General features: G+C 31.7%; 1 protein-coding gene across 2 annotated transcripts in view; it reads right to left on the bottom strand.

Annotated features, from left to right (window-relative positions):
• Positions 1-1,543: 1,543 nt before the first annotated feature.
• The window catches only part of LOC139493195 (connector enhancer of kinase suppressor of ras 2-like), a 48,357-nt gene continuing 22,955 nt past the window's right edge, over positions 1,544-26,945 (bottom strand). Inside the window, exons 10-21 of one of the 2 annotated variants that reach the window (XM_071281385.1) lie at positions 23,041-24,011; positions 17,202-17,269; positions 15,574-15,640; positions 14,836-14,874; positions 12,532-12,580; positions 10,901-11,055; positions 9,956-10,032; positions 6,014-6,082; positions 5,179-5,279; positions 4,443-4,664; positions 3,660-3,877; positions 1,544-3,091 (exon numbers count right to left, since the gene is read on the bottom strand). In XM_071281385.1, the coding sequence (XP_071137486.1) occupies positions 2,942-3,091; positions 3,660-3,877; positions 4,443-4,664; positions 5,179-5,279; positions 6,014-6,082; positions 9,956-10,032; positions 10,901-11,055; positions 12,532-12,580; positions 14,836-14,874; positions 15,574-15,640; positions 17,202-17,269; positions 23,041-24,011 (2,186 nt within the window). In that variant the 3' untranslated portion in view covers positions 1,544-2,941. The remainder of the gene's footprint in view (positions 3,092-3,659; positions 3,878-4,442; positions 4,665-5,178; positions 5,280-6,013; positions 6,083-9,955; positions 10,033-10,900; positions 11,056-12,531; positions 12,581-14,835; positions 14,875-15,573; positions 15,641-17,201; positions 17,270-23,040; positions 24,012-26,945) is intronic. The other variant, XM_071281386.1, reaches the window with a different exon arrangement.

Below are 26,945 nucleotides of genomic sequence, written 5' to 3'. Positions count from 1 at the left end.
CCGGCTGGTGAACGCTTAAATTTGAACACCCCCCTAATAATATTGCTCGAGACCAAAAATCCGATCCATTCATGTATTTTTGCATATAAATTATGACCCGTTTATATAATTGGGGGCTATAATTAAGATAAGTTAAAATATTAGAAAGGTTTATTCCAATTATGGTCTCACAAGAAGCAAATTACAATTTTCAATCATAATTTAATATACATTTACAAGTTACACAGAACATTCACTGTGTTGGTGTGTGTGGAATTATATACTAGGATAGATTGTGGTGGGAGAGATGATTAAATCCATGTTTGTAGTCATTTTTCAATTATTTTTTGTAATGTTTACGTTTGAATGGAGACTTTTCTTACCCTCAAACTGAACAGTACACATATATAGAGAGAGATTTTCTTTGTTACTAAGAAAAATGAATCTTTGTCTAACTCTTACAAAAAGATAATATTCTAAAGAGTATACCTGCATTTCAACTGAAATTGGCTGACTCCTTCTTGAGGTGTGGGACAAATCATTCCGTAGCAAATCTGATATAAATTGGATTGATTTTCTTTTGAATCGAAACTTTGATCGTATCTGTATATCACTAAGGGTGGCAAGCTCTATCCTATCGCGATATACTCGCTGTTTTCGAAGTGCAAAAACATTACCAAACAATAACTGGTTTTCCATCTTTGATTTAAACTGACTGTTAAATATTTAATGTTACCCCTCGGGCTTAGTTAAATCTGTAACTTAACTGGGGGAACTAACTGTCAGTTTACTGCTTGTTAACTTTTGTGCAACGCTTTTAATCCCTCGTTAAATTAAACGTCCCGTTAAAGCCGAGATAACGGTTAGTTAAATTTAACTAACGTTCGTGCAACCGGGTCCAGGTATCTATAAATGATGAGTTAAATTCTAACCCTTCATGAATCTCCTCCTTTGATGTTTGCTGATAATTGGGCTCATCAACCACAGTTCTTATTACTGGTGATCTAAATGTTAGGTAGCAATAAGCCCTTTAACAGGTTGATATGTATTTGGTTTTATTTATTGCCTGTCTCAATTTCACTATGTTCCATATAAGTGCTGTTGCTTTGCTGGATGTATTGGTTGTTCAGCAGTGTGATTAGCTATCATTTTTGTTTAACTAATTACCTTTAAGTCATGTGAGTAAAAAAAATAAAAGATGTGGGATAAGACATGTGTGAACAGGTAGGGTTGAGCGCTGACAAACAGATGTAACCCCACCACATTCTTTCTGTGCCTGTCCTAATTCAGGAGCATTTAGTACAGTGGTTGGTTGTAGTTGGTTCATTTCTATCAGATTTCTTTTCCCGTAAATTATTTCGTTATAAATTAGGCAGTTTGTTTTCACATTTGATTGATTGATATTTTTCATATCTGACTATTTGGTATGGAGTTTTTCTCAATGTTGAAGGCCATACTGTCACCTGTAATTGCATACAACCACTTCATTTTAACTCTGGTGGATAGTTGTCATATTGTCATTCATACCATATCTCCCTATTTTATATAAAATATCAAAAACACCAATCTAACAACATTTATTGGTATTCAGCTCCCTGTCAAAGGGATGACAAAATATATATTAAATAATTAATCCTTAAACAGATAACAATATATAAAACACATAACACTTTTACACTGCTATATTTGGTTTTAGTTTAAATACAACATTTTAACTTAATTTTCCCTAAAAATGTATTTGTATCAAAACAGACTTAGTATTGATATTCACAGACACCTATAAAATTAAAATCAACATTGGAAAGGTCAATGGAAGTAACTGATATAATATTGTACATAAAAGCTGGAACATTTGTGAAATATTTTATTCCTAATTTAATATACACCATTAAAAAAAAATACCAAGCTAAAAAACTTAGGAAAGGTTTAGCATTCTCTTTTTCAACAGATTTATTTGTTCCAAATACAAGAAGTTGCTATTTCCAAAATCTATCTAATATATTTTTTATACTGTAGCTAAACATAGCTACAATTGTAACAACTCAAATGCTAACACAAAATCCAAAACAAAAAATCCAATCCCAAAATGAGCCCCATAGTATGAATAAAAAGTTACACACAATGACATTGACCATTATATCAATTTGTTACTATATTTGGTATAAAGACAACAAGAAGCCTTCAAGTTTCAGTTTGAAATAATTTAGCAGTACAGCTCACTATATAAACTTCCCTAAATTAGAAATGAACATTATTCAATTTATTGTATCAAGTCTTCAATTTTTATTATGCATTATTTAATATCAGATGAAAATTTGGCAGCACACTTAATTGATAACAACTTCATGATTACGTAAATAAAACGATAAAAAAGTCAGACAGTAATTTGGTCAAAATTTATATAAACATTTTTAAGATAGAATAATGGCACTCTTCTATTTCATTACAGATGCCATAAAAATTGTAGTTGTAAATAGAACTATAATTGCAAATTCAGGGGTCACCACACTTTAGAGTTAAAGGAAAGGAATGCTCCCAGGCAGCCGAACAGGATAAGTGAAGACCCAAGAGGGAGACTTCAGCATCAGGGAGAAGTTAAGCCTCAACACGTACATATAGTCGCTCACTTTGCCTGGTATATTGACCCCTGCATAATGTAATATTAAAGTAAGTTTTATTATCCCCCCTGAGGAACAGATTACAACATCTAACACGACACATGGAGGAAGAGAACGTAAACATTATATGAAATTCATTACTTTATTCAATTTTCACACAATTTTGCTTTCTAACAAATCAAAAGACCACTTATTTGTTGAAGAAATTTCCAACCCATGTACCCATAATAATTTTTCTATAATCTGATCTGTGTCTATGTGAGTTTAGGCTAGTGGTTTGGCAAATACTCAAGTACATGAATTTCATGAAATGGACATCCCTAGTAATAACATAATAAAGTCTTTTATGAGCTTTCTTCATCCGAATCTGACTGTGTAGGTAAAGATCTCATTGAAGCAGACAACAGAAAATGGTCTTGATATCTTTTTAATGTATCTGCTCCCATTCCATCTACTAAAAGTTTATCAATGGCTTCTAGTTCTTGTTCTTTGGCCTATAATAGAAAATTCCAACACTTGACATGCAAAATCATAATATATTCCAGCTGCAGCATGTTCAATTAATTGTTGGATCTGTAAAACAATCTTAGCAGATAAGGACTATATCATCTGTGATAAGGAATATATCAGAAATTGATGCGACTGTCATACAAGTGATAGATTTAGAGCTATAAAACCAGGTTCAATCCACTGTTTTCTACATTTGAAAATGCCTGTACCAAGTCAGGAATTTTCCTTTGAGTTCAGTATTTTTGTGATTTTACTTTTCATTGTGTACTTATCTAAGATAAGGACTATATCATGATGCACTGATTTAAGATAAGGACTATATTATGAAATATTTATATTGATTTAAGATAAGGACTGTGTAATGATTTAAGATGTAAAGTGGCATGAAAATAATGTTGACATATCAGTCATCATTAGGACTATACAAATAAATCTTCCATTTTTGTTTTGATTTGTTTTCTTAAAAGTCTGAAGCTCTAACTTTAATGTACTTATTAATCTAGTTTTCTTTGTTCATCTAACTTTTCAAAATGAAAAATGCAATAAACTAACCTTTAATGTTCTTTCTAAAGAGTGAAGTTTCTTGACCTTTTCCACCTGTACACCAGAAGGTAACCCATCTCCAGAACTCTCAGATTTTATTGCACTTCTTCTTTGTTTTTGTTTATCTTTGCCATCAAATGTCAAATTTTCACTTTCAATTGTACGATAAATATGTGTCAGATCGTCAGTACTTTGTGAAAACCCCGTTATTGTTGATGATTCTGAATCTGAAATAACAACATTAAGATTAAACTTGTTATAACCTTATAAATGTGTGATGTGGACAAAATATTTAAGCAATCCCTCAAAAATTGCTTTGGAACAGTAGCATAAAACTCAAGGCAACAAACTTATAACACAATGTGCTCTGCCATAAAACTTGCCGGTATTTAGGAAAAGTCTGAAAAATTATAAAACTCTACCAGGTTAGCAAGTTCCAAATAAGTTGATTTAAACAAACAATATTTCTTTATATATAGTGTTATAAGAACTCTTTAACTGATGAATCTGAAAAAAATATGCCTATTTAAAGTATCAGACAATATTTGACTATGAAATAAAAATATCACTTTTTATAATGTAACAACAAGTATTCTGCAATCAGAATCTATAACTTAAACCAGAAAAAAATCAAAGAATGAAAAATTATCTTAAAAATAATTAATGATTCTTACTATCAGAGAATTCTGTTGGTACACAACTGTATAGATACTTATTATCAGAGAATTCTGTTGGCACACAACTGTAAAGATACTTAGAATTCTGTTGGTACACAACTATAAAGATACTTACTATCAGAGAATTCTGTTGGTACACAACTGTAAAGACTGCCTGTTGTGAAAGATGAACAGCCACTTCCACGGTTCCTAAACACAACCTCGTCTTCTTCACTAACGGGTAACCTTGACCTTATATCAGGCGACCCATGACCACTAGAGTCTGTATCTTTACTAGTATTGCTAGTGTTGGCTGAGTCTAGCGTTTCATCATCACTCTCACTAAACTCGGCAATATCTGAAAAAACAACAAGAACTTTCAGCGGTCACTAATGCTACCTCTGCTGTTAATACAGATGTAGTCGGCTCACAGAAAGTTTTTAAGTGCTATATGTCAAAATGCATCAATTCAATCACTAGAATGGTTGTTTCTGACTTTTAGAAAGCATTGATAAGTAGTTCCTGAGAAAAATGCAAAAAGGAATTTGAATAAGAATATACAAATTTTTTTTTCTTGAAAGGTAAGGGCCATAATCCCCAATAACAATCCAAACCTTTGTTGGTATGAAACCTTGTGGTACTGTACAAATACATAGAGATCTATAGAGACTAATACTGAAGTTATTGTCCTGAATGCAGCTGAAAATAAATCCTAAATTTTTTTGGATCCTTTTTTGCCCTTAAATCTTAACCAGTTGTCTTCAGGACAATAACTTGAGTATTAGTCAATAGATCTTTGTGTATTTGAGGAAATATTGAATACTCTGTGAGGTTCTTCTTTTTATAGACAACAGCTACTAAAAAAGACCTACCATTATTGTCATTAGGCCGTCTAACATGAGGAAATATAGCATGCTCTGTGACTTTCTTCTCATCATAAGCAATAGCTGCCAGGCCCATTTTGTTCATCCATCTGTAGAAATAAACAGATATTATATTATTCATATTACTAACATTGTAATAAACATTTTGTTCAAGCAGACAAGAACCAATACTGTGGATTTATCTTTCTAATTTGTCGGATACCAATTATCATGAATTTTTTTAATTCAGCTGGTCTTTTTTAATTCAGCTGGACCAGTAAACTAAATGTTTCACATATTTTATCAACTTTCTATAGGCTTCTTGTATGCTAACCATGAAATCAGATTTCCACAAAAAAGCAAGATTTTCTCAATTTATTAAAAATATTACCAATGAAAATAATTGAATTCACAGTATTTGTAATTGATGGAAAAGAAATATAGTTTTTAAAACATTTATTAGATTCATAAACCATTCTTGCTTTTTACAGAACTTGGACAGAAGCTTCTTACAATAAAAAGATAGTAACTAGAGAAAAATTTTGAATATTTTTTTTCCCTTTTTTGTTGAGCCTGCTACTACATGTAACAGCAAAAGAAGGAAAGACACTGTGTTCCGCAGAATCCTTACAATTTTTTACAAATTAAAACTGCAAATACAAAGTATATCTGAAGAAAAACAAGGACTATGTTATTCTCCAACTATATTGACTTTTTTTGTCCTGGCTTTTTGTGTCACTGGCTTGATATATAATGTGTGAATATCCCCACTTCTATTTTTATTCATATATCATATATAAGAAAATAGATACCCTTTCCTCAAAATAAATCTTCCACAACTTACTTTTTCATATCCTCTTGTCTGTCTGATGAAAATAGAAATGATGTTCCTAGGTTGTGGATTTTAAATGCACTGAAAAAGAATAGTGAATTTGTTCATAAAAGAGTTAGAAGCAGTCTTCTTTTATTAAGACATGCATATGATGTATAAGAAACCAGCTGTCAGACAAAAGAGGGATTGAGGGGTCAATTAATGTTATGGCTGGTCGACATTTTCTCTCTATAAACTAATTCAACTACAGAGCCCTTTACACATCCCAGCAGAGTATCAACACAGCAGAGGATAGTTCTGCCTGAGGCATCAATTCAATATGAGTACATTTCAAACACTTTGATATTTACCAGAATTAAAGCATACATGTTTGGCGATATAGAAAGTAAAATGTTTTCCCTTAAACTCTAGATTAGGAAATATTTGATATTGCAGATAATCTCTTTTGTTATATTCATCATGTAAATTAGCCGTACTCTAAGTTACTCTAACCGCCTGCAATCAGCTTGACTTTAATTTGTTTGTTTCATATGATATAAAAAATTATTAACATTTACATTGTATTTAATCATTTTTTACAAGGGAACATGTAAGTCATGTAACATCTTAGTCAGGTGATCTGGGGCCTTGTGACAACTATATTTCTTGGGTGCATCCAAGTGAAAAGTTTTGTATATGAAAAAGCTGCAATTATTTGAATACAAAAAACAAACAAGTAAAGCAAAATATGAACTAGGTATAATCTGACAAAAAAAACAATACTTCTTTTGAAGATAGTTCATATGAGGACAAAAACTAACAGGAAATAATGTTTAAATGCTACACTAGATAGTGTATAAACTAATTACTTAAAATAATACTGATTGTTTTATATGATCTTCTACTACTGTAGCCCATATCCTCATGCATTGGTTTCATTAAATAAAATAAATGGAGAATGTGGAGAAGGTGTCCATGGGATATAAATGATCCCCCCCTTTTTTTTTTTTTACATATAACATTATAAAGGGACATAACTAGAAAACTGTTAAACTGGTACATCCAAATTTCAACTTGATCTGTGTTTTATGGTAATATATATACAAGTTCCTCAACATTAGGTTGAGACAATCTAAAGTTAAAGAACAGAAATAAGTTTTGGGACATAGTGAAACTTAATTCCACCTAAATAGTGGCAGGGGTAAAAAATTGGTTTAACATATATATATGTGCAGGAAGACATCATGTCTGTCCTGATCATTTTAGCAAGAATCCAAAAAATCTTTGATCTTGATCCTATTTTTAAGACTCAAATATATAACCCTAGTCAAAAATCAAGCCCATTACCTAACAACCCTAACAACATTGTTACAAGCACAACAAAAATAAAAAAATATCCAAATAAAGAAGTGACATGCTAAACTTCTACAAATATAAAAAACATCTTTCTCTGCTTATATATAGTTCCTGAATTCAATGACAAAATAGCATTCATGATCTTCTCATTCTTTATGTCTAATTTTTTAAATGTCCAAATTTTCTCTATACTTATGTTTTTTTATCATAACCAACTTTAAACTTAAGACAAGAGTGCACACGCTGAAATGTCTCGCCTTCTATACTAATCATTGATATTATGTTGATAGTCCTAAGTATAAAGCTAAGCTTTATTACAACTGTCACATAAACTTAACATTAACCAAGATAACTAAACAAAGACCAATGAACCTTGAAAAAGAGGTCCAGGTCAGATGAACCATGCCAGGCAGACAGGTACAGCTAACAATGCTTCTATACAACATATATAGTTGACACATTACTTATAGTTTAAGAAAAATAGACCAAAACACAAAAACTTAACACTGTGCAATGAACTGTGAAAATGAGGTCACGGTTAAATAAAACCTGCTCAACTGACATAAAGATCATAAAATATTTCCATACACCAAATATAGTTGACCTATGGCATATAGCATTAGATAAACTCAAAAACTTAACTTTGACCACTGAACCATGAAAATGAGGTCAAGGTCACATGACATCTGCCCGCTAGACATGTACACCTTACCATCATTCCATACAACAAATATAGTAGACCTATTGCATATGGTATGAGAAAAACAGACCAAAACACAAAAATTTAACTATAACCACTGAACCATGAAAATGAGGTCAAGGTCAGATGACACCTGCCAGTTGGACATGTACACCTTACAGTCCTTCCATACACCGAATATACTAGCCCTATTGCTTATAGTATCTGAGATATGGACTTGACCACCAAAACTTAACCTTGTTCACTGATCCATGAAATGAGGTCGAGGTCAAGTGAAAACTGTCTGACAGACACGAGGACCTTGCAAGGTACGCACATATCAAATATAGTTATCCTATTACTTATAATAAGAGAGAATTCAACATTACAAAAAATTTGAACTTTTTTTTCAAGTGGTCACTGAACCATGAAAATGAGGTCAAGGACATTGGACATGTGACTGACGGAAACTTCGTAACATGAGCAGATGAGGCATCTATATACAAAGTATGAAGCATCCAGGTCTTCCACCTTCTAAAATATAAAGCTTTTAAGAAGTGAGCTAACGCCGCCGCTGTAGCCGCGGCCGCCGCCGTAGCCGCGGCCGCCGCCGGATCACTATCCCTATGTCGAGCTTTCTGCAACAAAGGTTGCAGGCTCGACAAAAAAATGACAAGCTAAAGATCTTGTATGGGTATGTACAGAAGTATATATAAAGAGGTAACAACATATGAGTTTTATCTGCTTGTGTTGTTAAGATGCTGTATCAAGTCAAGTTTATCTTACAGTGTGATACATTTCCTTCAATTCATATACAACAAATACAAAATGTCATTTTTTTTTCACCAAAGATCATTCATGTATGAAAAAAAACTTTAAAAATATTTTATATAATAAACTACTAAAAATTATGCTTATCTAAATACTGTTAACAAACTTATTTTTGCGACCTATATGGGAGTAGAAAAAAATAAAGCAAATATTAATTGTTGCGAACATTTTCTTATTAACTTCACTAAACTACATGAAGTAAACAAGAAAATTGAGAAAAAAAATCACCACAGATAGACTTGAAAGGGATAAAGGGGAAATAAAGTATCCATAAAAAATGTTGGTTTACAGTAGGAAAACTGATTATCAGTATTTTTGTACATAGTATTACAACATACATATACGTGATCTATTGTAATAAGAAATAACTTTTAAATCATTTGTTTTTAACAAAATCAAAATACCGTAAGTGAAACTACATCTACCTCTGTTGATTGGCACATGCTAAGCAAACAATAAACATATAAATACAAAGTACGAGCAAACAACTATCTATAAACAAGATCTAGTACTTACGTACTAACAAAGGAAGCAGAAAATAAATTGATCAACAATTACACAATCAGTTACTATAGGTATCTATTCTATTGTAAGTTTGGAATGTCAGTATGAGTTAATGGGAGGAAACTAATAAGCAGACATTATTATTAAATATATTTAAACTCTTGAAAGGAGAATGAACTATTTGGTCCCGAAAATTTAACAAGATTAAAAAAAATCATTTTAAAATACAGCTATAAAGCTTAATTGTCAAACTATAAAATGAAAACTTTCTATAAAAAATAAAATAAACACATCTCAACTGTGATGTCATTTTATGTGACATAACATGGCAATTCATCAGATTTTCATGAATAGGTTGAATCAACATATCACACCTAAGATGAGATTTATTCATATTTTATCTTATTAGAACTCACAAATAGATTTCTTTTATTATGAATGCTATTGAATGATATTCAACAATATACAAGCCAATCACAAAAGGCACTTAAATTATCAGTCATCATAAGGCTAATGAACAAATCAAAAAGAAAAGGCACTTATCTGATCATCGATGCTAAGAATTATGCATGTCAAACAGAATACAGGGGAGATGAACCACTTACTATTTACTGGTTTTGACCTCTGGAGCTGGGGAAACTTGGAAAGCAGGTAGATGTATAACACCCTCAGCCTTCTGATCCTGAAAAACACAGATTTTATGTTGATTAACAAGCAAGTAAATACTATATCTTGTTTGGTAAGAGTTTACAATTGTAATGGTCTAGCTACATACAATGGATGATGTCACAGACTTTAGAAGAGTTATACATAACTTAACACACTGTCCTGTACCAAGTCAGGAGTATGGCACTTGTTATCATATAGTTCCTTTGTATGTATGTGATGTTTGTTTTTGTTACACTTCAGGTGTTTCTGTTGTTCCATTCTTCTTACTAATATTTGATGTGTTTCCTTCATTTTAAGTTGTAACCAGGGTTTTTTTTTTTTTTTAATCAATTTATGACTTATAACCATTTTATTTCCATGTATCTGTAGAAGAATATTCTAATTGTAGTAGGATTGCTTTGCCACATTGGCTTTGTCTTGTTTCCTTGCCTGTTCACACTACTGATAATTCTTTATTATTCGTTGGATACCAATTTTTTTGGGTTTTGTGGGTACAGGTGAACAACAAATTCAAATGTTCAATAACTACAATATTTTCAAAAAGCTTTGTAAACAGATATTTGCAAACTCACAAAATCAAATATCCATGAATTGCAAGCTTTCAGAAATCCACGAAAATTAATACCCACGAAAATAAATTAATCCACAGTCATTTACCTTAGCTGTATTTGGCAAAACTTTTAGGAATTTTGGTTCGCTATGCTCTTCAACTTCGTACTTTATTTGGCCTTTTTAACTTTTTTGGATTCGAGCGACACTGATGAGTCTTTTGTAGATGAAATGCGTGTCTGGCGTATATACTAAATTTAGTTCTGGTATCTATGATGAGTTTATTGAATGGTGTATCTAAACATCAAAAGTAACGCCCTGATTCATCTTACCATTTTGTTTTTATAGTAGAAGAGATTATAATTTTTCATCACACACCATCTTTTGACCCACTTAGAACTGAAGGCTCCTCCTCTATCACTACGTTTCTTATACAACCAACCCTCACAGTCACCCTGACCTAAATCTTTACACGAAACTCGACGATCTGAAAATAGACAACATTTAGCAATACTCCACTATTTTCAATTTAAAAAAATACACCAAACACATTTGTTATTAATGCTTTACACAGGGTTGATCCTAGTCAACCAGCATTAACAATGCATCCATTAATTATTTCATATTGTAAGTTAATTACATTAGCAATGTGACAAACGAAATTTATGGGAAATTGCACAAAACTCAAAGTTATCTGTTCTGATATCATGCACATCCTTTTTTTCCCTTCAGCCATGATTTTTTAAAGTAAGTTTTATTGAATATTTCAGTTTCTAAAAGCAGATAATACATTAAGCATGAAAACAAAGGCCAGCTATATATCTTTATAAGTTTATATTAGAAGTTTGAAAATGAATAAAAAAACATAAATAATCAATTGTTGACTACTGATATCAGTTGATAGTATGCTATATTAACCCCACAGCTATTATATTCCACAGAGACTTTATCCTTTGGAGATATCTAACTCTGGTGTGGATAAATTGTTGTACCAACTTCATCAAAAGTCCACAAATATTCAGTTATATGATTTTTTTTAATTCATTTTCAAATGAATGTCCATACACTCCTGAGATGATGGCTACCCAGTCCAAATTAAGCTAACTTGCAGCCATATGAACATCAATGCAATGATCTATTTGTTAAATGTCAATAATATAATGTCTTTATATAATATATATATTGAATTTCTGACTTTTTATAGAAAAATACAGTCTGAGTGGTACAAATATAATAAAGTGTTCTATGAGTTTGATTTTCTATAACAATGATTTTATGTTTTATAACAACAGTTTCAATGTTCCACATATTCCCAATCTAACATAAAAAACAGCATTCTATAGAATCTTGCATTTCAAATAAATTATTTATCTATATATCTTTGTTGAACTTACCTTTACATAGGAATGCTTCATAATTTACCAAAAACAGAACAAGTTACTATAGTAATGAAAGGCTATGCAACATTCAAAAAAAATATTTTTAATTAAATACAAGGAGCTGTTGGCACACACCAATTAGAGAGCAAAAAAACAAAACAAACCCAAAATCAGATTAAAAGATCAGAGGCAACATACTCTCTTCAAAAAGAGATTAGGGTCTAAACAAAATCTGAAGTTTAAATAAATGTGAGTAAAATATCTTTTAGAATTATACAGGTAACACATGTGGAGCAGGGTCTGCCAGCTGTTCCTGAGCACCTGAGGTCACTTTGTTTTTTATGGGGTTTGTGTTGTTCATTAGTCTTTGATTTTCAATGTTATTAGATATAAGAAGATGTGGTATGGGTGCCAACGAGACAACTCTCCATCCAAATCACAATAAATAAAAGTAAGCAATTATAGGTCAAAGTAACGTCTTCAACATGGAGCCTTAGTAATTTTCATTTTTTTGACTAGGCATCATTGGTTTGTTTTTGACACATGAGTTTGCAATTTTCTCTGTTTAACAGGACTTTACTTACTTAAATCTGTTCCTCCCCTTCTTGTTTTCCTCCTCATTGTCACATTATGCTGTAAATCAATACAAAACATTGTATGAATAAAGTTAAGTTAATTCAAGTAAATATAATTTGTTCATTAGACTCAATCAAATCTTTCATATAGAGCCTCAGCTCAGTTAAGTCAGTGTATCAGTATTGACATAATTTACCACAAAACTTTGCTTGAATTAACCATTGATAAATCAATATATCATGACGAACTACAAGGTTCCAACTCCTTCAGGAAAAGTTGACTTTGATGGCTTCTGACAGTTTTTCAGGGAAAATTTTGGTCATCAAGCCTTTCAGTTGCTATTCAAGCTTCTCATTTGGTGTTAAAACCACTTGCATTTGTTAACAACTTATATATAAAATAGAAGATGTGGTATGATTGCCAATGCGACAACTCTCCTCAAGAGACCAAAATAGAGTAGAAATTAACAACTATTGGTCACTGTATGGCCTTTAACAATGATCAAAGTCCACACCGCATAGTAGATGCCTTTTCTGATTTTAAGCTGCTGGCTAACTGCATGTTTCAATGACATATACCCACATGTGCTTTTCATGATTTTTCAACAAAATAGATGTAGGCTTATAAATAATCAGAATAATGGGCAAGGAAAAGCAGTCATCAAACAAAATCTTTAAATCTATGTCATCATAATATTTATTTTTACAGGCCGAAAATTTATTTTCAACAATGAACATGATGAACAAGAATGTGTCCCCAGTTCATGAATGCCCCACTCGCACTATAATTTTGTATGTTTAGTGGACCATGAAATTAGAGTAATAACTCTAAATTGGCATTAAAATTAGAAAAATCATATCATAAGGAACATGTGCACTAACTTTCAAGTTGATTGGACTTCAACTTCATCAAAAACTACCTTGACCAAAAACTTTGACCTGAAGTGGGACGAACTGACAAACGTACAGACCAGAAAACATAATGCCCCTCTACTATCGTAGGTGGGGCATAATAAATTATATTTCTTTTCTACATTGGCTAGATGTATAGGGGGAGGGTTGAGATCTCACAAACATGTTTAACCCCGCCGCATTTTTGCGCCTGTCCCAAGTCAGGAGCCTCTGGCCTTTGTTAGTCTTGTATTATTTTAATTTTAGTTTCTTGTGTACAATTTGGAAATTAGTATGGCGTTCATTATCACTGAACTAGTATATAATTGTTTAGGGGCCAGCTGAAGGACGCTTCCGGGTGGGGAAATTTCTCGCTACATTGAAGACCTTTTGGTGATCTTCTGCTGTTGTTTTTTTTTGTTTTTTTTGTTTTTTTGTTGGGTTGTTGTCTCTTTGGCACATTCCCCATTTCCATTCTTAATTTTATTTGTATTTTGGATGATTCAGTTGTTTTTCATATTCTGATGTCTGTATAAATGACATATTATGTCTATTGAAGTGACCTTAGCATGCTTAGTGACCTTAACAAAACAGGAAATCAAACAGGATGTTGTATCTATAATCCTACATATACAGATTTTATCAATGACTTAAGTATTTTCATAGTATCTATACTACATATAATACATTATAATCAAGCTGTTAAGATTGAAAGTTTCAAAGGAAATCATAATCACTTCAATACATTATATTCAGATCAATTAACATGCTATAAAGCAGAATATTTATCCTTTTTTAGGAAAAATTCATTATGCATTTTTATTTGGTCAACTAGCCTTCAGATACTCAGATACTACTAGTATAATGGTAAACTTTTATAATAATTAAATGAATTAAAAAGAATATTGGACTTGGTTTACTGCCAGTCAGTCTACACAAAGCTGCATTTAAAAATATATTTTTTGTCAGATATTGGCTTACACTTCATGGAAAACTGAAAATGTATAAGTCTAGGGCCAGTGTATCATCTGCTAAAAGGTAATTTATCTTAAAATAAAACACAAAAAAACATTATTAAATTATTCAATTTTATTTATTATTTCTAATGAATTTTAAGATAAATCTGTCCTGTTGCCTTTTTTTTTATCTGTTGTTAAATTTAAAACATGAATCCAATAGTTCTACCAGCTGTTAAAAATGTAAAACCAAATTCATTATTGTAATTCACTAATAAATAAACTAATATTCTGATGCTAAGATAATAGAAAAAACAAAAATCAATTTCAACAGCTATTCAGAATTAAAAGCAGAGCATTTTAAAACGTTTTTCTATGCCATTAAGCCTAGTGTGAAAGTCAGTCTTGGAAATTAATTTATAAGCCTGCAGTTACGACTTTATTTTCACTGTAAGCACAATCTCACCAAGGATCTTATCATTGTGTACTTCTTTGTAGTTCTGATCTAGTAAAGTGTACTAATAGTGTTAGATACAAATCTATTTACAAATCAACTATAAAAATTCCATGTTTCAGGGATATATAATATCAAATTGTTTTATTAGCCTCTCACAACAATAGTAATTTACTTTAAAATTGAACTTTGGATCTTGATTGAAAAGTGAACAACATGAGATTGAAGCAGAATCAATTTCAACTCAACTAAACGTCCCATGCTTTTCCCTTCCCAACTTTTACATGACTACTTATTGATATGTTTATGTTAAATTTCTGTCCAGAAGTTTGTATTAATTGTTTTGTATGATGTTTGTTGAGTCTTGTTTTTGTTTTTTTACGCCCCTTTAAGCACTATTTTTGTGTCCGTCAGTTTTAATTGGTGGAGTTCTGGGAAAGAACCATCGACCTTCCTAACTGACAATCCTAGTCAATTAAGATTGTAGTTGAGAGGCCACGTGTTGGATACAAACTCACAACCTCAGTGTTGAAAGGCTAGTGATACAGAAGTTCAACTGCTTTAAAGACTTCTCAGCAACTTAGGCTGGGTTAATTGGGTGCATTTAATATTGAGATTTTTTTTAAATGGAAAAAAATGCGAGATTTTAGGAAATATACAGATATATGTATCAGATATCAAAATGCAAGTTCTACACCAAGTTGCATTAATAAAAACCTCTAAAATATTTGTGAATTTCCAGTAGCTTACCTCCATCTGTGGTGCTTTGTTGATAGGTATTTTCTGAGGAACACCTCCCACTATTATTGTTGTATAACTGTAATTATAAAAATACCACTGATTATTTATCTATACCATCGAAGAAGACATAAATCAGGATGTTATTTTTTTCTTTATCATTATTTCACATAGGTGTTCTATATATATAGCAAAGGTATTGGTTTTACACATTGGTGACCCATACTTGCTTACTTCCATATCATTTGGTTTCTGAGGTCTTATTAGCCATCATATCACATCTTCTTAATTAATCTCAGTAACTGTGGGTCTAGGATTTTCCTACAACCTGCTGAAGTTCAATTGATGTTAAATGAAATGCTGTTAAACATCCAAAAAACACAAACACCTCTCTGTACATAATGATATGATAATGAAATGCTAATGATACGTTGAAATGCCATTACTGACTCCCCTTTAGCTGACCTAATCACAAACCTGAACATCTACACTAAGCAAAAGTGAATTAAGTCAGTAGACCATGACTGAGGATAATCTCAATGGGAATGAAATGTGCCAATGCTTATACAAATACAAACCAAATATACATGACTTATCATAGGTTCCCCTTAAACTAACCATGAATCTCAACCTTCCTAACAAACTGCTGACACTGCAGTTAACCTGATAAGCTCTTCAATATTTGATGCTATAAAGAACTTAGCAATAATATACTAGATTAGCTGTGATACACTAAATAACAGGAGAATATTCACATAGATGGATAAAAAATTAACTTCCTTCAAAAAATTGAAGTGCAAATTCTAAACCTAGGTCCAAAGTATTTATATTCCATAAAAGTTCTCAAGAGCTTATATTTGTATTGTTATATGTGAATCAAATGAAAATAGTACCCATATTCAATCAGAACAAAACTCAGCATGATATGTAACTAATTGTTATACAATAATACGAAAAAACACAGCGCAGTTTATCTGCATAGAAGGATCACAAGAGAGGAGAGCACAGCTTTTACTTGAAGTTTTGTCCAATAACAAAATGATGTAAAATATATGCCATCAGATACCTATACTAACTCTAGATTTTTAGAGTGTAACTTTATCATTATACTCACCAGTGCAGTAGCCTATATATAAAAAAGAAGATGTGGTATGATTGCCAATGAGACAACTCTCCACAAATGACCAAAATGACACAGAAATTAACAACTATAGGTCATCGTACGGCTTTCAACAATGAGGAAAGCCCATACTGCATAGTCAGCTATAAAAGGCCCCGAAATGACAATGTAAAACATTTCAAGTGAGGAAACTAACGGCCTTATTTATATAAAAAAATGAACGAAAAAAACAAAAATGTACTACATAAACTTAAACAACAACCACTGAATTACAGGTTTCAGACTTGGGACAGGCACATACATACATAAAGTGGCGGGGTTCAGTGGTGGATTCAGAAATTTTTGGGGGGCCCACTGACTGCCTAATAGGGAGCTGTTCCAGTCATGCTTCAGTGATTCCCTATATAATCAACCAACATTTTCCCCCTCTAAATTTGCCTCTGTTCTTGATTCTTGTTTGCAGGGAACATGTTTGATAATAATAGGAAGAGTACACATTTCTTTATATTTATAACCATACCTGACTTGACTTTGGTCATCACTGTTAGGGTCTTTATGCGTAGAATTTCCTTCACCTTTTTTATTCTCCTACAATTAAAATAGTTTTCCTGTAATATGTGTAATATAACTATAACTTAAAATCACTTATTCTGTTGTAATTAACACCTAATTGTTAAATATGTGTAATAATCCGTTGAATCAAGATGATATGATGTATCTGGTTTCCTGGATGATGTTAACTTTGTCTGGTATATAAGTATCTGCAGTGTCACACTCCTTTAATAGGTCAATGGCCTTACTACTTAGATTGTATATTTCAGGAAATTATTGGACAACTCAGGTAGATATCACTTGTAATATATTCAATAGAGAACAGTTTACAACTAATTAATGAAGATATTTGGTTTCTATTGGTCTCCCTGGTCGTTTTTTTTTCCAGACATTTTCCTTTAAGTATAAAGATAAATAATGACATTTGAAGTGCTGTGATGGCAATATTTAACTCTTTCCCTTGTATAGGGTCAGCTTCTAAAGAGATCACATCCAGAATAGTTCAAGTGAATTTCTCTGTTGTAATTTTCTAGTAGAAAGTATAATTTTACTCAATATTCCTAGAAAAGACATACCTGAGTTAAAAGGTCTTAACAATTTATAAATAGAATTAATAAATATTCCCTCAGTGTATTTTCAGCTTACATTTAAAGACATACTATACTGAAAATATCTCTTGTTGATCTTAACTTATGAAATAAAGCAAATTTTTATAGGCACCAACTATAAGAATGATTGAGTTATCTTTCTTGAAACAATTTTTATTTTTGAGGTGCTCTTTTATTTAAAGGCTTATGTAGACACAGTAATGGCAAACCTATTTAGAAAGATAATTTGTTGGCACAAAACACATTTGAAATTAATTGTTTTTACAGATTTGACGTAAAGCAGTGTTTTTGAATGAGTTCATTGCAATTTATTTTTGGGTAAATTTATTTTTCCAGACATCAGTTTCAAAAGGTAAAAAAAATACAAATTGTGTTTGTATGAGAAATCTATTAAAATCTTACACTGACTGACCCATTCTGTTTCAATGAATAAATTCTAAGGATCATTAACATCCCATAGCATACAACCTCTCACAAATACTTCAGTTTGTCATTTGGTCTTAAACTTCTCTAGAACAACATGCACAGTACTAGTGTCACCAGGTATAAATGAAGATTTTGTAAGAATTTATTTTCTTTAAAAGCTTTAGGTGATAAATGAAAATTATATCAGAAATGTTCTCTATATTTAAATAAATACAAACTTAGAATTGAGAATAGAAATGAGGAATGTGTCAAAGAGACAACAACCCGACCATAGAACAGACAACAGTCGAAGGTCACCAATAGGTCTTCAATGCAGTGAGAAATTCCTGCACCATGAGGCTTCCTTCAGCTGGCCTCTTAACAAATATATATATACTAGTTCAGTGATAATGAATGCCATACTAAACTCCAAATTATACACAGAAACTAAAATTAAAAACAAGAGGCTCTCAAGATCCTGAATCGCTCACCTTGATTTATTGGCATTTATCTTTTGTTTAAGAGTTTAAGTGTCCAATTTCACCATAGTTTGCTAGGTTGGTTGGAATCGGTTCAGTAGTTTCAAAAGGTGAAGATTTTTTAAAGTTTGAAAACATGATAAACAAATTGTTTAAATTGTCCTTAAAGGACAATAATTCTTTAAGGGGTCAATTGACAATTTTGGTCTAATTTACTTATTTGTAGATCTTACTTTGCTGAACATATTTGCTGTTTACAGCTTATCTTTATCATTAAGACTATTCAAGATAATAAAACACAAACTTTATTTAAGATACCCTAAGGATCATTCAGCTTTAGTTTGGTTGGAATTGGTTCAGTAGTTTAAGAGGAGAAGATATTTGAAAATTACAGGACTGATATAACGTTACCTTATGAACACTTTAACCCCATGTCAGATTTACTTGACTGCTTTGGTTTTTGAGATACAAGCCAAAAACTGCATTTTACTCCTATGTTCTATTTTTAGCCATGGTGGCCATGTTTTTTGACGAAACAGAAAATAAAACACAAACTTTATTTAAGATACCCTAAGGATCATTCAGCTTTAGTTTGGTTGGAATTAGTTCAGTAGTTTAAGAGGAGAAGATGTTTGAAATAGTTTACACCAGACGGACGACGACAGACGACGATGGACGCCAAGTGATGGCTAAAGCTCACTGTTCCTTTGGAACGGTGAGCTAATAATACAAGACTATAAAGGCCAGAGACTACTGACTTGGGACAGGCGCAAAAATATTGCGGGATCAAACATGTTTATGAGATCTCAACCCTCCCCCTATACCTCTAGCCAATGTAGAAAAGTAAACACATAAAGATTGTGGCTAAGTTTGGATAAATTTGGCTCAGTAGTTTCAGAGGAGAAGATTTTTGTACAAGGTTACAAAAATTTACGAAAAATTGGTAAAAAATGACTATATAGGGCAATAATTACTCCTGACATATTTGTAGATCTTACTTTGCTGAACATTATTGCTGTTTACAGTTTATCTCTATCTATAATAATATTCAAGATAATAACCAAAAACGGCAAAATTTCATTAAAATTACCAATTCAGGGGCAGCAACCCAACAATGGGTTAAATTGTCAGATTCATCTGAAAATTTCAGAGCAGATGGATCTTGACTTGATAAACAAGTTTACCCCATGTCAGATTTGCTCTAAATGCTTTGGTTTCGGAGTTATAAGCCAAAATCTACATTTTACCCCTATGTTCTATTTTTAGCCATGGCGACCATCTTGGTTGGTTGGCCAGGTCACCAGCACATTTTTTGAACTAGATACCCCAATGATGATTGTGGCTAAGTTTGGTTAAATTTGGCCCAATAGTTTCATAGGAGAAGATTTTTGTAAAAGTAAACGACTACGGACGACGACACCAGACGTCGGACGCCAATGCAAGTGATGAGAAAAGCTCACTTGGCCCTATGGGCCAGGTGAGCTAAAAAGCAGCCTAACTGTTTCATTCAATCCGACAGCCAACACAAGAACTGGCTGCATACTATGACTTACAGAGCATCTATACTGTTATAATTTCATCTAATTATTTCCTTTTTTGTTGGACGTGTTGGAAGTTTGAAATGAATTAGATAATTGACAATGTTCAAAGACAACTTATATACTTACTTAAAATATTTATAATTCTGTCTTAGTATGCCTCACATATATCCAATGAAATTTGAACTCCACAAAAATCATGTAAAAATATTCACAGGCTTCAATTTCACAATAAAATTAGCTGTTTGAAGTCACATTTTATCCATTTATCAAATAAATTTATTTTAACACTAAGAATTAAAATAGTATTGAATATATCCAGAGACATATAATACATGAGAAGATTTCATCCCCAATGTTTAAGGATCTACGGTATTATCTCAGTAATTAACAGACACAAACTTCCTGTTGTGATGAGATTAACTTGTACTTGTAAATATACATATTATTGACAAATGCATTGTTCAAAAATAAAATTTTAAACCATAAATTTCCCTATAAGTTTTGACAACTTGCTCAACTTTCAATTATAGTTATATATTTTTGACATATATAATTTTATTACTTTTAAATAGAAAATTTCCAATGGGTTTAATCAAAGTACAAAGTGACAACTTTACTTTTTACATATTCAATAAGGATATAAATAACTGCACTTGAATGCTGGTTACGAATAAAGGCATATCAATGATGCTTCAAGTTAAACGAGGAAGTAAATTGTAATGTTAATAATCATGCTGATGGTCTCAACTTACCATAGTTACTTTACACAGGTATATTTATTCCTCTCTCATTAAATTATAAGGAAGATGAAAGTTTAAAAAAGCTTAAAAAGTGAAGGTCACTAGTTTTTAATCGTGAAGCTTTCTGATTAATCATCCCCTATAAATAATTATACTTTAATAGTTTTCTGTCTAGATTATCTTTAAAATATAACAATACCGGGATGTACATATGTACATGTTCAAGTAGGGGAAATAAAAGAGAAATAAACTAGCTCACTGTTTCATCAAACTGCGGAAACTTGCACTATAGCGAAGGAGAATTTAACTCCTCCCCCTTTTACAGTGGGTGTGAGAGTATTTTAACATGTCAGATTGTTCACGTTGTCCATGCTGCTTTATAAATTCCTTTTTCCCATATAAAATGTAAGTGTAATCCCCATTGATTTTTAAAGGGAAAAAAATGTTTCTTCAAAATCTTTATATAAATCAAAGTTTTTTTTACATTTTAAAGCGAAATTGTTTTCTCTGGACATGCTGGTATCAATCCCTACTGGTTTAGATCTAACAGATATTCCTTTAAACTTAACATTTGACACATTTATCACAAAAAAACCCACTTTTAAATGTTATAAATGGATACTGATTTTTTAATTTTTTTTTTATATCAATGATAAAAATATTTCCCTAACTTGATCTGCTTTTTAATCAAACAACTAAAGAATGAAAGGCCAGGCATGTAATCAGTGTATTCTAATTATTGTAAGAAATGTTTCCCTTTTGTATTGATTTTATTACCAAAACTTAACATTTAAATGTTTCACTAGTTTACTACTGTGTCTTTATAATACCCATATAAAGCAGTTCAAATCAATGTTAATTTCCTTAATTTCTTTTATGACTTTTTTTTAAAGGAAATTACTTAATCTAACCTTAAAAAGTAACCAATAAGTCCATTCACAAAGATACCGGTATATTATTATAGTTGTTAAAAAAATAGAGGTAATTCTTCGAAACATATGTCACATATATACAATGCAACCAGAATCAACTATTTAATTAACACTACCATTAGATATTTAATGTTGCTCACCAACCAATGTTATAAAGGGTCTATTTTCTTTTATAGTTCTCAGGGTTATACATTTGTAGGTTAAAAAAAAACATTGGTGAAGATTGTCATTAAGGAAAGTGCAATAACTCCAATAAAGGGTCGACTGTTAATTATTGCAGATCTTGTCTTTCTTATAATATTTACTATTTAAAGTATCTATATATTTATATTTTTTCAATATCATAGGTACAAAGCCAAAAAAATAGATATAAATCATTGACTTGTAATATTTTATAGAGCAAAAAGGACATGAAGTTACCCATGAATAATGTCTTTGGTCAAAAGTGTTTCACCGAGATACCAAAGTCCCCTACTACATTGAACTTCCTATAAAAACAACCTGAACTATGAAATTTTTTTCAAAAACTAACTTGATGTTCAATTTTCAATGTTAAACTCACAAATGTGTACAGTTTTTATTATATGTCATTACTGGGAAATCATTATTTGTATACAAATATTGAAATTAAGTGTCTTTTTTTTCTTACATATGATATCCATATGATCTTTTCCTACGGAAAAAAATAATAGTCTTTTAAAAATGACCGCCATAAAAATGTAAATAATAAACATATTTCAAAATTATCGAAAGACTCTAACATGTCTAATAAAGAAATTCTATAATTGGACAAGAAATATTTTCAGTACAATTTTTATTAAAAATGTGTTTTTATATCAAATAAAGAAATTTTAGATAGATGAAACACATATGACCAAAGACTGTTTTTGCTTCTTAAAGTTTCTCTATGAAGATATTATGCAAAAAAGCAAAAAAAGGGTAAAAGTTGAAATTTAAGGACAATAACTCCAAAAATGAGTAAATGACAATTTCAACCATTACATTTACATGACCTAATAGGTGTTGGTCTTGCTGCTCCTTTTGCTATATTCATTCAAAGATTCATCCTTTGAACCCTGTCACAACTTTATCCATTACTTACCCGATCTACAGCAGTGACCGAGTCTAACTTCCTGATCTTGACCAGTTGTGGTTCATTTTTATGTTTATGTTCATGAGCCAATGTTGTTCTAGTATTCCAATGTCGATCGTAATCAACAAATGTAGCATCTAAATCTTTAGGAGCTGAGTTTGGCAATGATGATTGTTGTTTTTTTAAACTGCCACTCAGATGGTTGATGTCTTCATTGTTCTGTTTTCTGGCATTCCTTTCTTCATCAATATCATGGACACCTGCAATATTTTTGTCTCTTTCAGAATTTTCTTTCCTAACATGTTCTGTTTGAAAATTATCCCTACCAGAAATCTCTTTTTTGTCATGTTCTTTACGTGACTGAGATATTTTTTTGACTTCCTCCTGAATTTTTCGCTCTAACTCATTGTGCTGAGTTTGTTTTTTATTGTCTGATAAGCTTTTTTCTTCACAGATTTTCTCTTCTTTTTCTTCATTATCACAATGTTTTAAAATGCCCTTTATCGTTTGAGTTACTTCCTCCCCTCCCTTATCCTCTGAATGTGTATCAGAGCTGACTTCCTTATCACAACCATCATCTTTTACCAAATTATCAAAGTCAGCCTCATTATCATTCTCATCATCAATTGTATCATTTTCATTTGCTGATGTTGTCAAAGTTGAGATTTTAGCTGTTAGTTCTGTCAAAGTTTCTTGTGACGATGTCATTGAGAAATCGTTATTCCATTGTTCGTCCAGACTATCCATGGAGTCGCTGACAACACACCTGGGAGGAGTTTGAAAATGAGATGGTACCTCAAGTAATGCTACCGTCTTTTTCAAGTTTTGAAGTGTCCTAGTGTTATCAGCTTTAGAGGTGTCAGACTTGACACCATACTCCATGGACTGAGGAACAGATTTGGTCTGCTTGTAATCCTGTCTTTTCTGTTGAGCAGAAACCTTGTTCTTGTCACCAAACTTTGAAAAGCCGTTTTCATCACCTAAAATTGTAAGATATTTTTATTTACTATCAATATATTCTGGGAATTTATTGACAAGGCATCTGTTAACTAAAAAACCTGTTAATTTATTTGAGATGTTAAAAAGTATGTCTATTAATGTGGCAAAAACTAAGATTTTATCATAAAATCTATGAAACTAGAGGCTCTCAAGAGCCTGTGTCGCTCACCTGTTACTGTATTTACTGATGTTGGCCATCTTGGTTGGCAGGCAGGGTCATTAGACACTTTTTTTAAATAGATACCCTAGTAATGATTGTGGCCAAGTTTGGTTAAATTTGGCCCATAGTTTTAGAAAAGAAGATTTTTGTACAAGTTACAAAAATGATGAAAAGTTGTTCAATATTGACTATAAAAGACAATAACTCCTTAAGGAGTTCTCAGACAATTTTGGTCATGTTGACTTATTTGTAGATCTTACTTTGCTGAACATTATTGCTGTTTACAGTTTATCTCTATCTATAATAGTATTCAAGATAATAACCAAAAACTGCAAAATTTCCTTAAAACTACCAATTCAGGGACAGCAACCCAAAACAGGTTGTCTGATTCATCTGAAAATTTCAGGGCAGATAGATCTTGACCTGATCAACAATTAAATCCCGTCAGATTTGCTCTAAATGCTTTGGTTTTTGAGTTATAAGCCAAAAACTGCATTTTACCCCTATGTTCTATTTTTAGCCGTGGCAGCCATCTTGGTTGGATGGCCGGGTCACCAGACATATTTTTTTAACTAGATACCCCAAAAATGATTGTTGCCAAGTTTGGTTAAATTTGGCCCAGTAGTTTCAGAGGAGAAGATTTTTGTAAAAGATTACTAAGATTTACGAAAAATGGTTAAAAATTGACTATAAAGGGCAATAACTCCTAAAGGGGTCAACTGACCATTTCAGTCATGTTGACTTATTTGTAAATCTTACTTTGCTGAACATTATTGCTGTTTACAGTTTATCTCTATATATAATAATATTCAAGATAATAACCAAAAACAGCAAAATTTCCTTAAAATTACCAATTCAGGGGCAGCAACCCAACAAAAGGTTGTCCGATTCATCTGAAAATTTCAGGGCAGATAGATCTTGACCTGATAATCAAGTTGACCCCCATGTCAGATTTGTTCTAAATGCTTTGGTTTCAGAGATATAAGCCAAAATCTACATTTTACCCCTATGTTCTATTTTTAGCCATGGCGACCATCTTGGATGGTTGGACGGGTCACCGGACACATTTTTTAAACTAGATACCCCAAGGATGATTGTGGCCAAGTTTGGTTAAATTTGGCTTAGTAGTTTCAGAGGAGAAGATTTTTGTAAAAGTTTACGGGCGACGGACGACAGACAACGGACGCCAAGTGATGAGAAAAGCTCACTTGACCTTTCAGGAAACAGGAAAATTTGCCAAATGAATCTCTGTTTTAAAGATAACATGATTCTAACATGGAAACTGACAAAATTTTATGACCAAAATATAAAACAATTGTGGGTAAAAACAAATTGATTATTATCATTTCTCTCAAATCAGGATCCAGGAAAATGTAATATGAAAATTTAGTTATTTGTCAATATTATCCAAAATATACTGAATTAGTTTAGTAAATAAAAAATCTCTTATGACAAACAATGTCAATATTTATTATATCTTAGTCTTTTTCTTCAAATCGTTTGAATATTGAAAAGTAAATAAAATATGTAACTATTATGATACTGTTGAAACTTCTACTAATAAATGTATGGATGAAACTTAAATTTGCACAGCAACGATAGCTACTGGTATAAATAAATTGTTCCATAGCCTGAAAAGAAGCACAAGTAAATTAAGGATTGTTGATAAAAATTAAGCCAAGTATTTGAGACGGTATAAGTTTTGATATTACAATGTATGTAGATTATAGTTGGTAGATTAGGATACAAGCTAAGTGGTGGCATAATCTGGTCAAAGTCAGATCATGAATATGTGTGAAAAAAATTACCAAACTTTTAAGGCTCCTGAATATAAAGGCTAGACATATTTAGCATGTGCTGGGGTTTAACATGTTTGTGAGAGCTTAACTTTCCCACCGTGTATCATCAGTACACCGGATATAGGTACTAACCAAGCGGGCATGATCGATTTTGACCTTACAAGGTAACGAAGATCTTTGTTTTGCTTTATCAATATTCAATGTACATTTCTCAACATTTGAAATTCCTGCCCCCAAATAATTTTTGCATCGATTTTTTCCTATTCATAAAACAACTTTGATGTTCAAATAAGAACAATAAACTTGTTCATGTGCAAATAGTTGTGAAAGTCAACACCCACTTTCAATTTCCATACAGTTGTTGAGACATTTACATGTTTTATCTGAAAGAAACCTAATACAGGGTAACAGTAATGGTTACCAATCATAAACTTACCTGTGATTACTCATTCCTTGAAACTTTTTGGGTAATAAACGAGTATGAAAATAAAGTTTTTGTGTACGGTGTACAACAACTTAACTATGCACCGTACATAAGGCTTTATGTGGTCAACTAAACACCGTACACAACGCTTCTTTAGGGATAAAATATAGAAAAATAACATGTGTATGAAAGATTTCAATGCCAATTATTGAAATAGCTATACTTATTACACACACATATTGACCTTCTATCAGAAAAAGAGTTGCAATGAATATAGAATTATATCAGATGAGACGAGGGCCAACTTCTTTTACAAGTATTTGCACATGCTTTTAGTAGTCCCTCTTGTTTTGGGAAAATAATGAGACATCTCTAATCATCAACCTACGACCAAATCATTTCTTAAAACAGCAATTATGTTTAGATTGAAGTACACATTGATATTATGTGACCAAAACAAAGATTTTCGTTACCGTGTAACATCAAATTCGCTAACGCCCGCTTGGTTAGTACCTATATCCGCTGTACGATG

The sequence above is a fragment of the Mytilus edulis genome, chromosome 10, assembly GCF_963676685.1.
Source record: "Mytilus edulis chromosome 10, xbMytEdul2.2, whole genome shotgun sequence".
Taxonomy (NCBI): Eukaryota; Metazoa; Mollusca; class Bivalvia; order Mytilida; family Mytilidae; genus Mytilus; species Mytilus edulis.
Note: the sequence above shows the minus strand (reverse complement) of the source record. Positions and strands in the feature narration are given on the sequence as shown.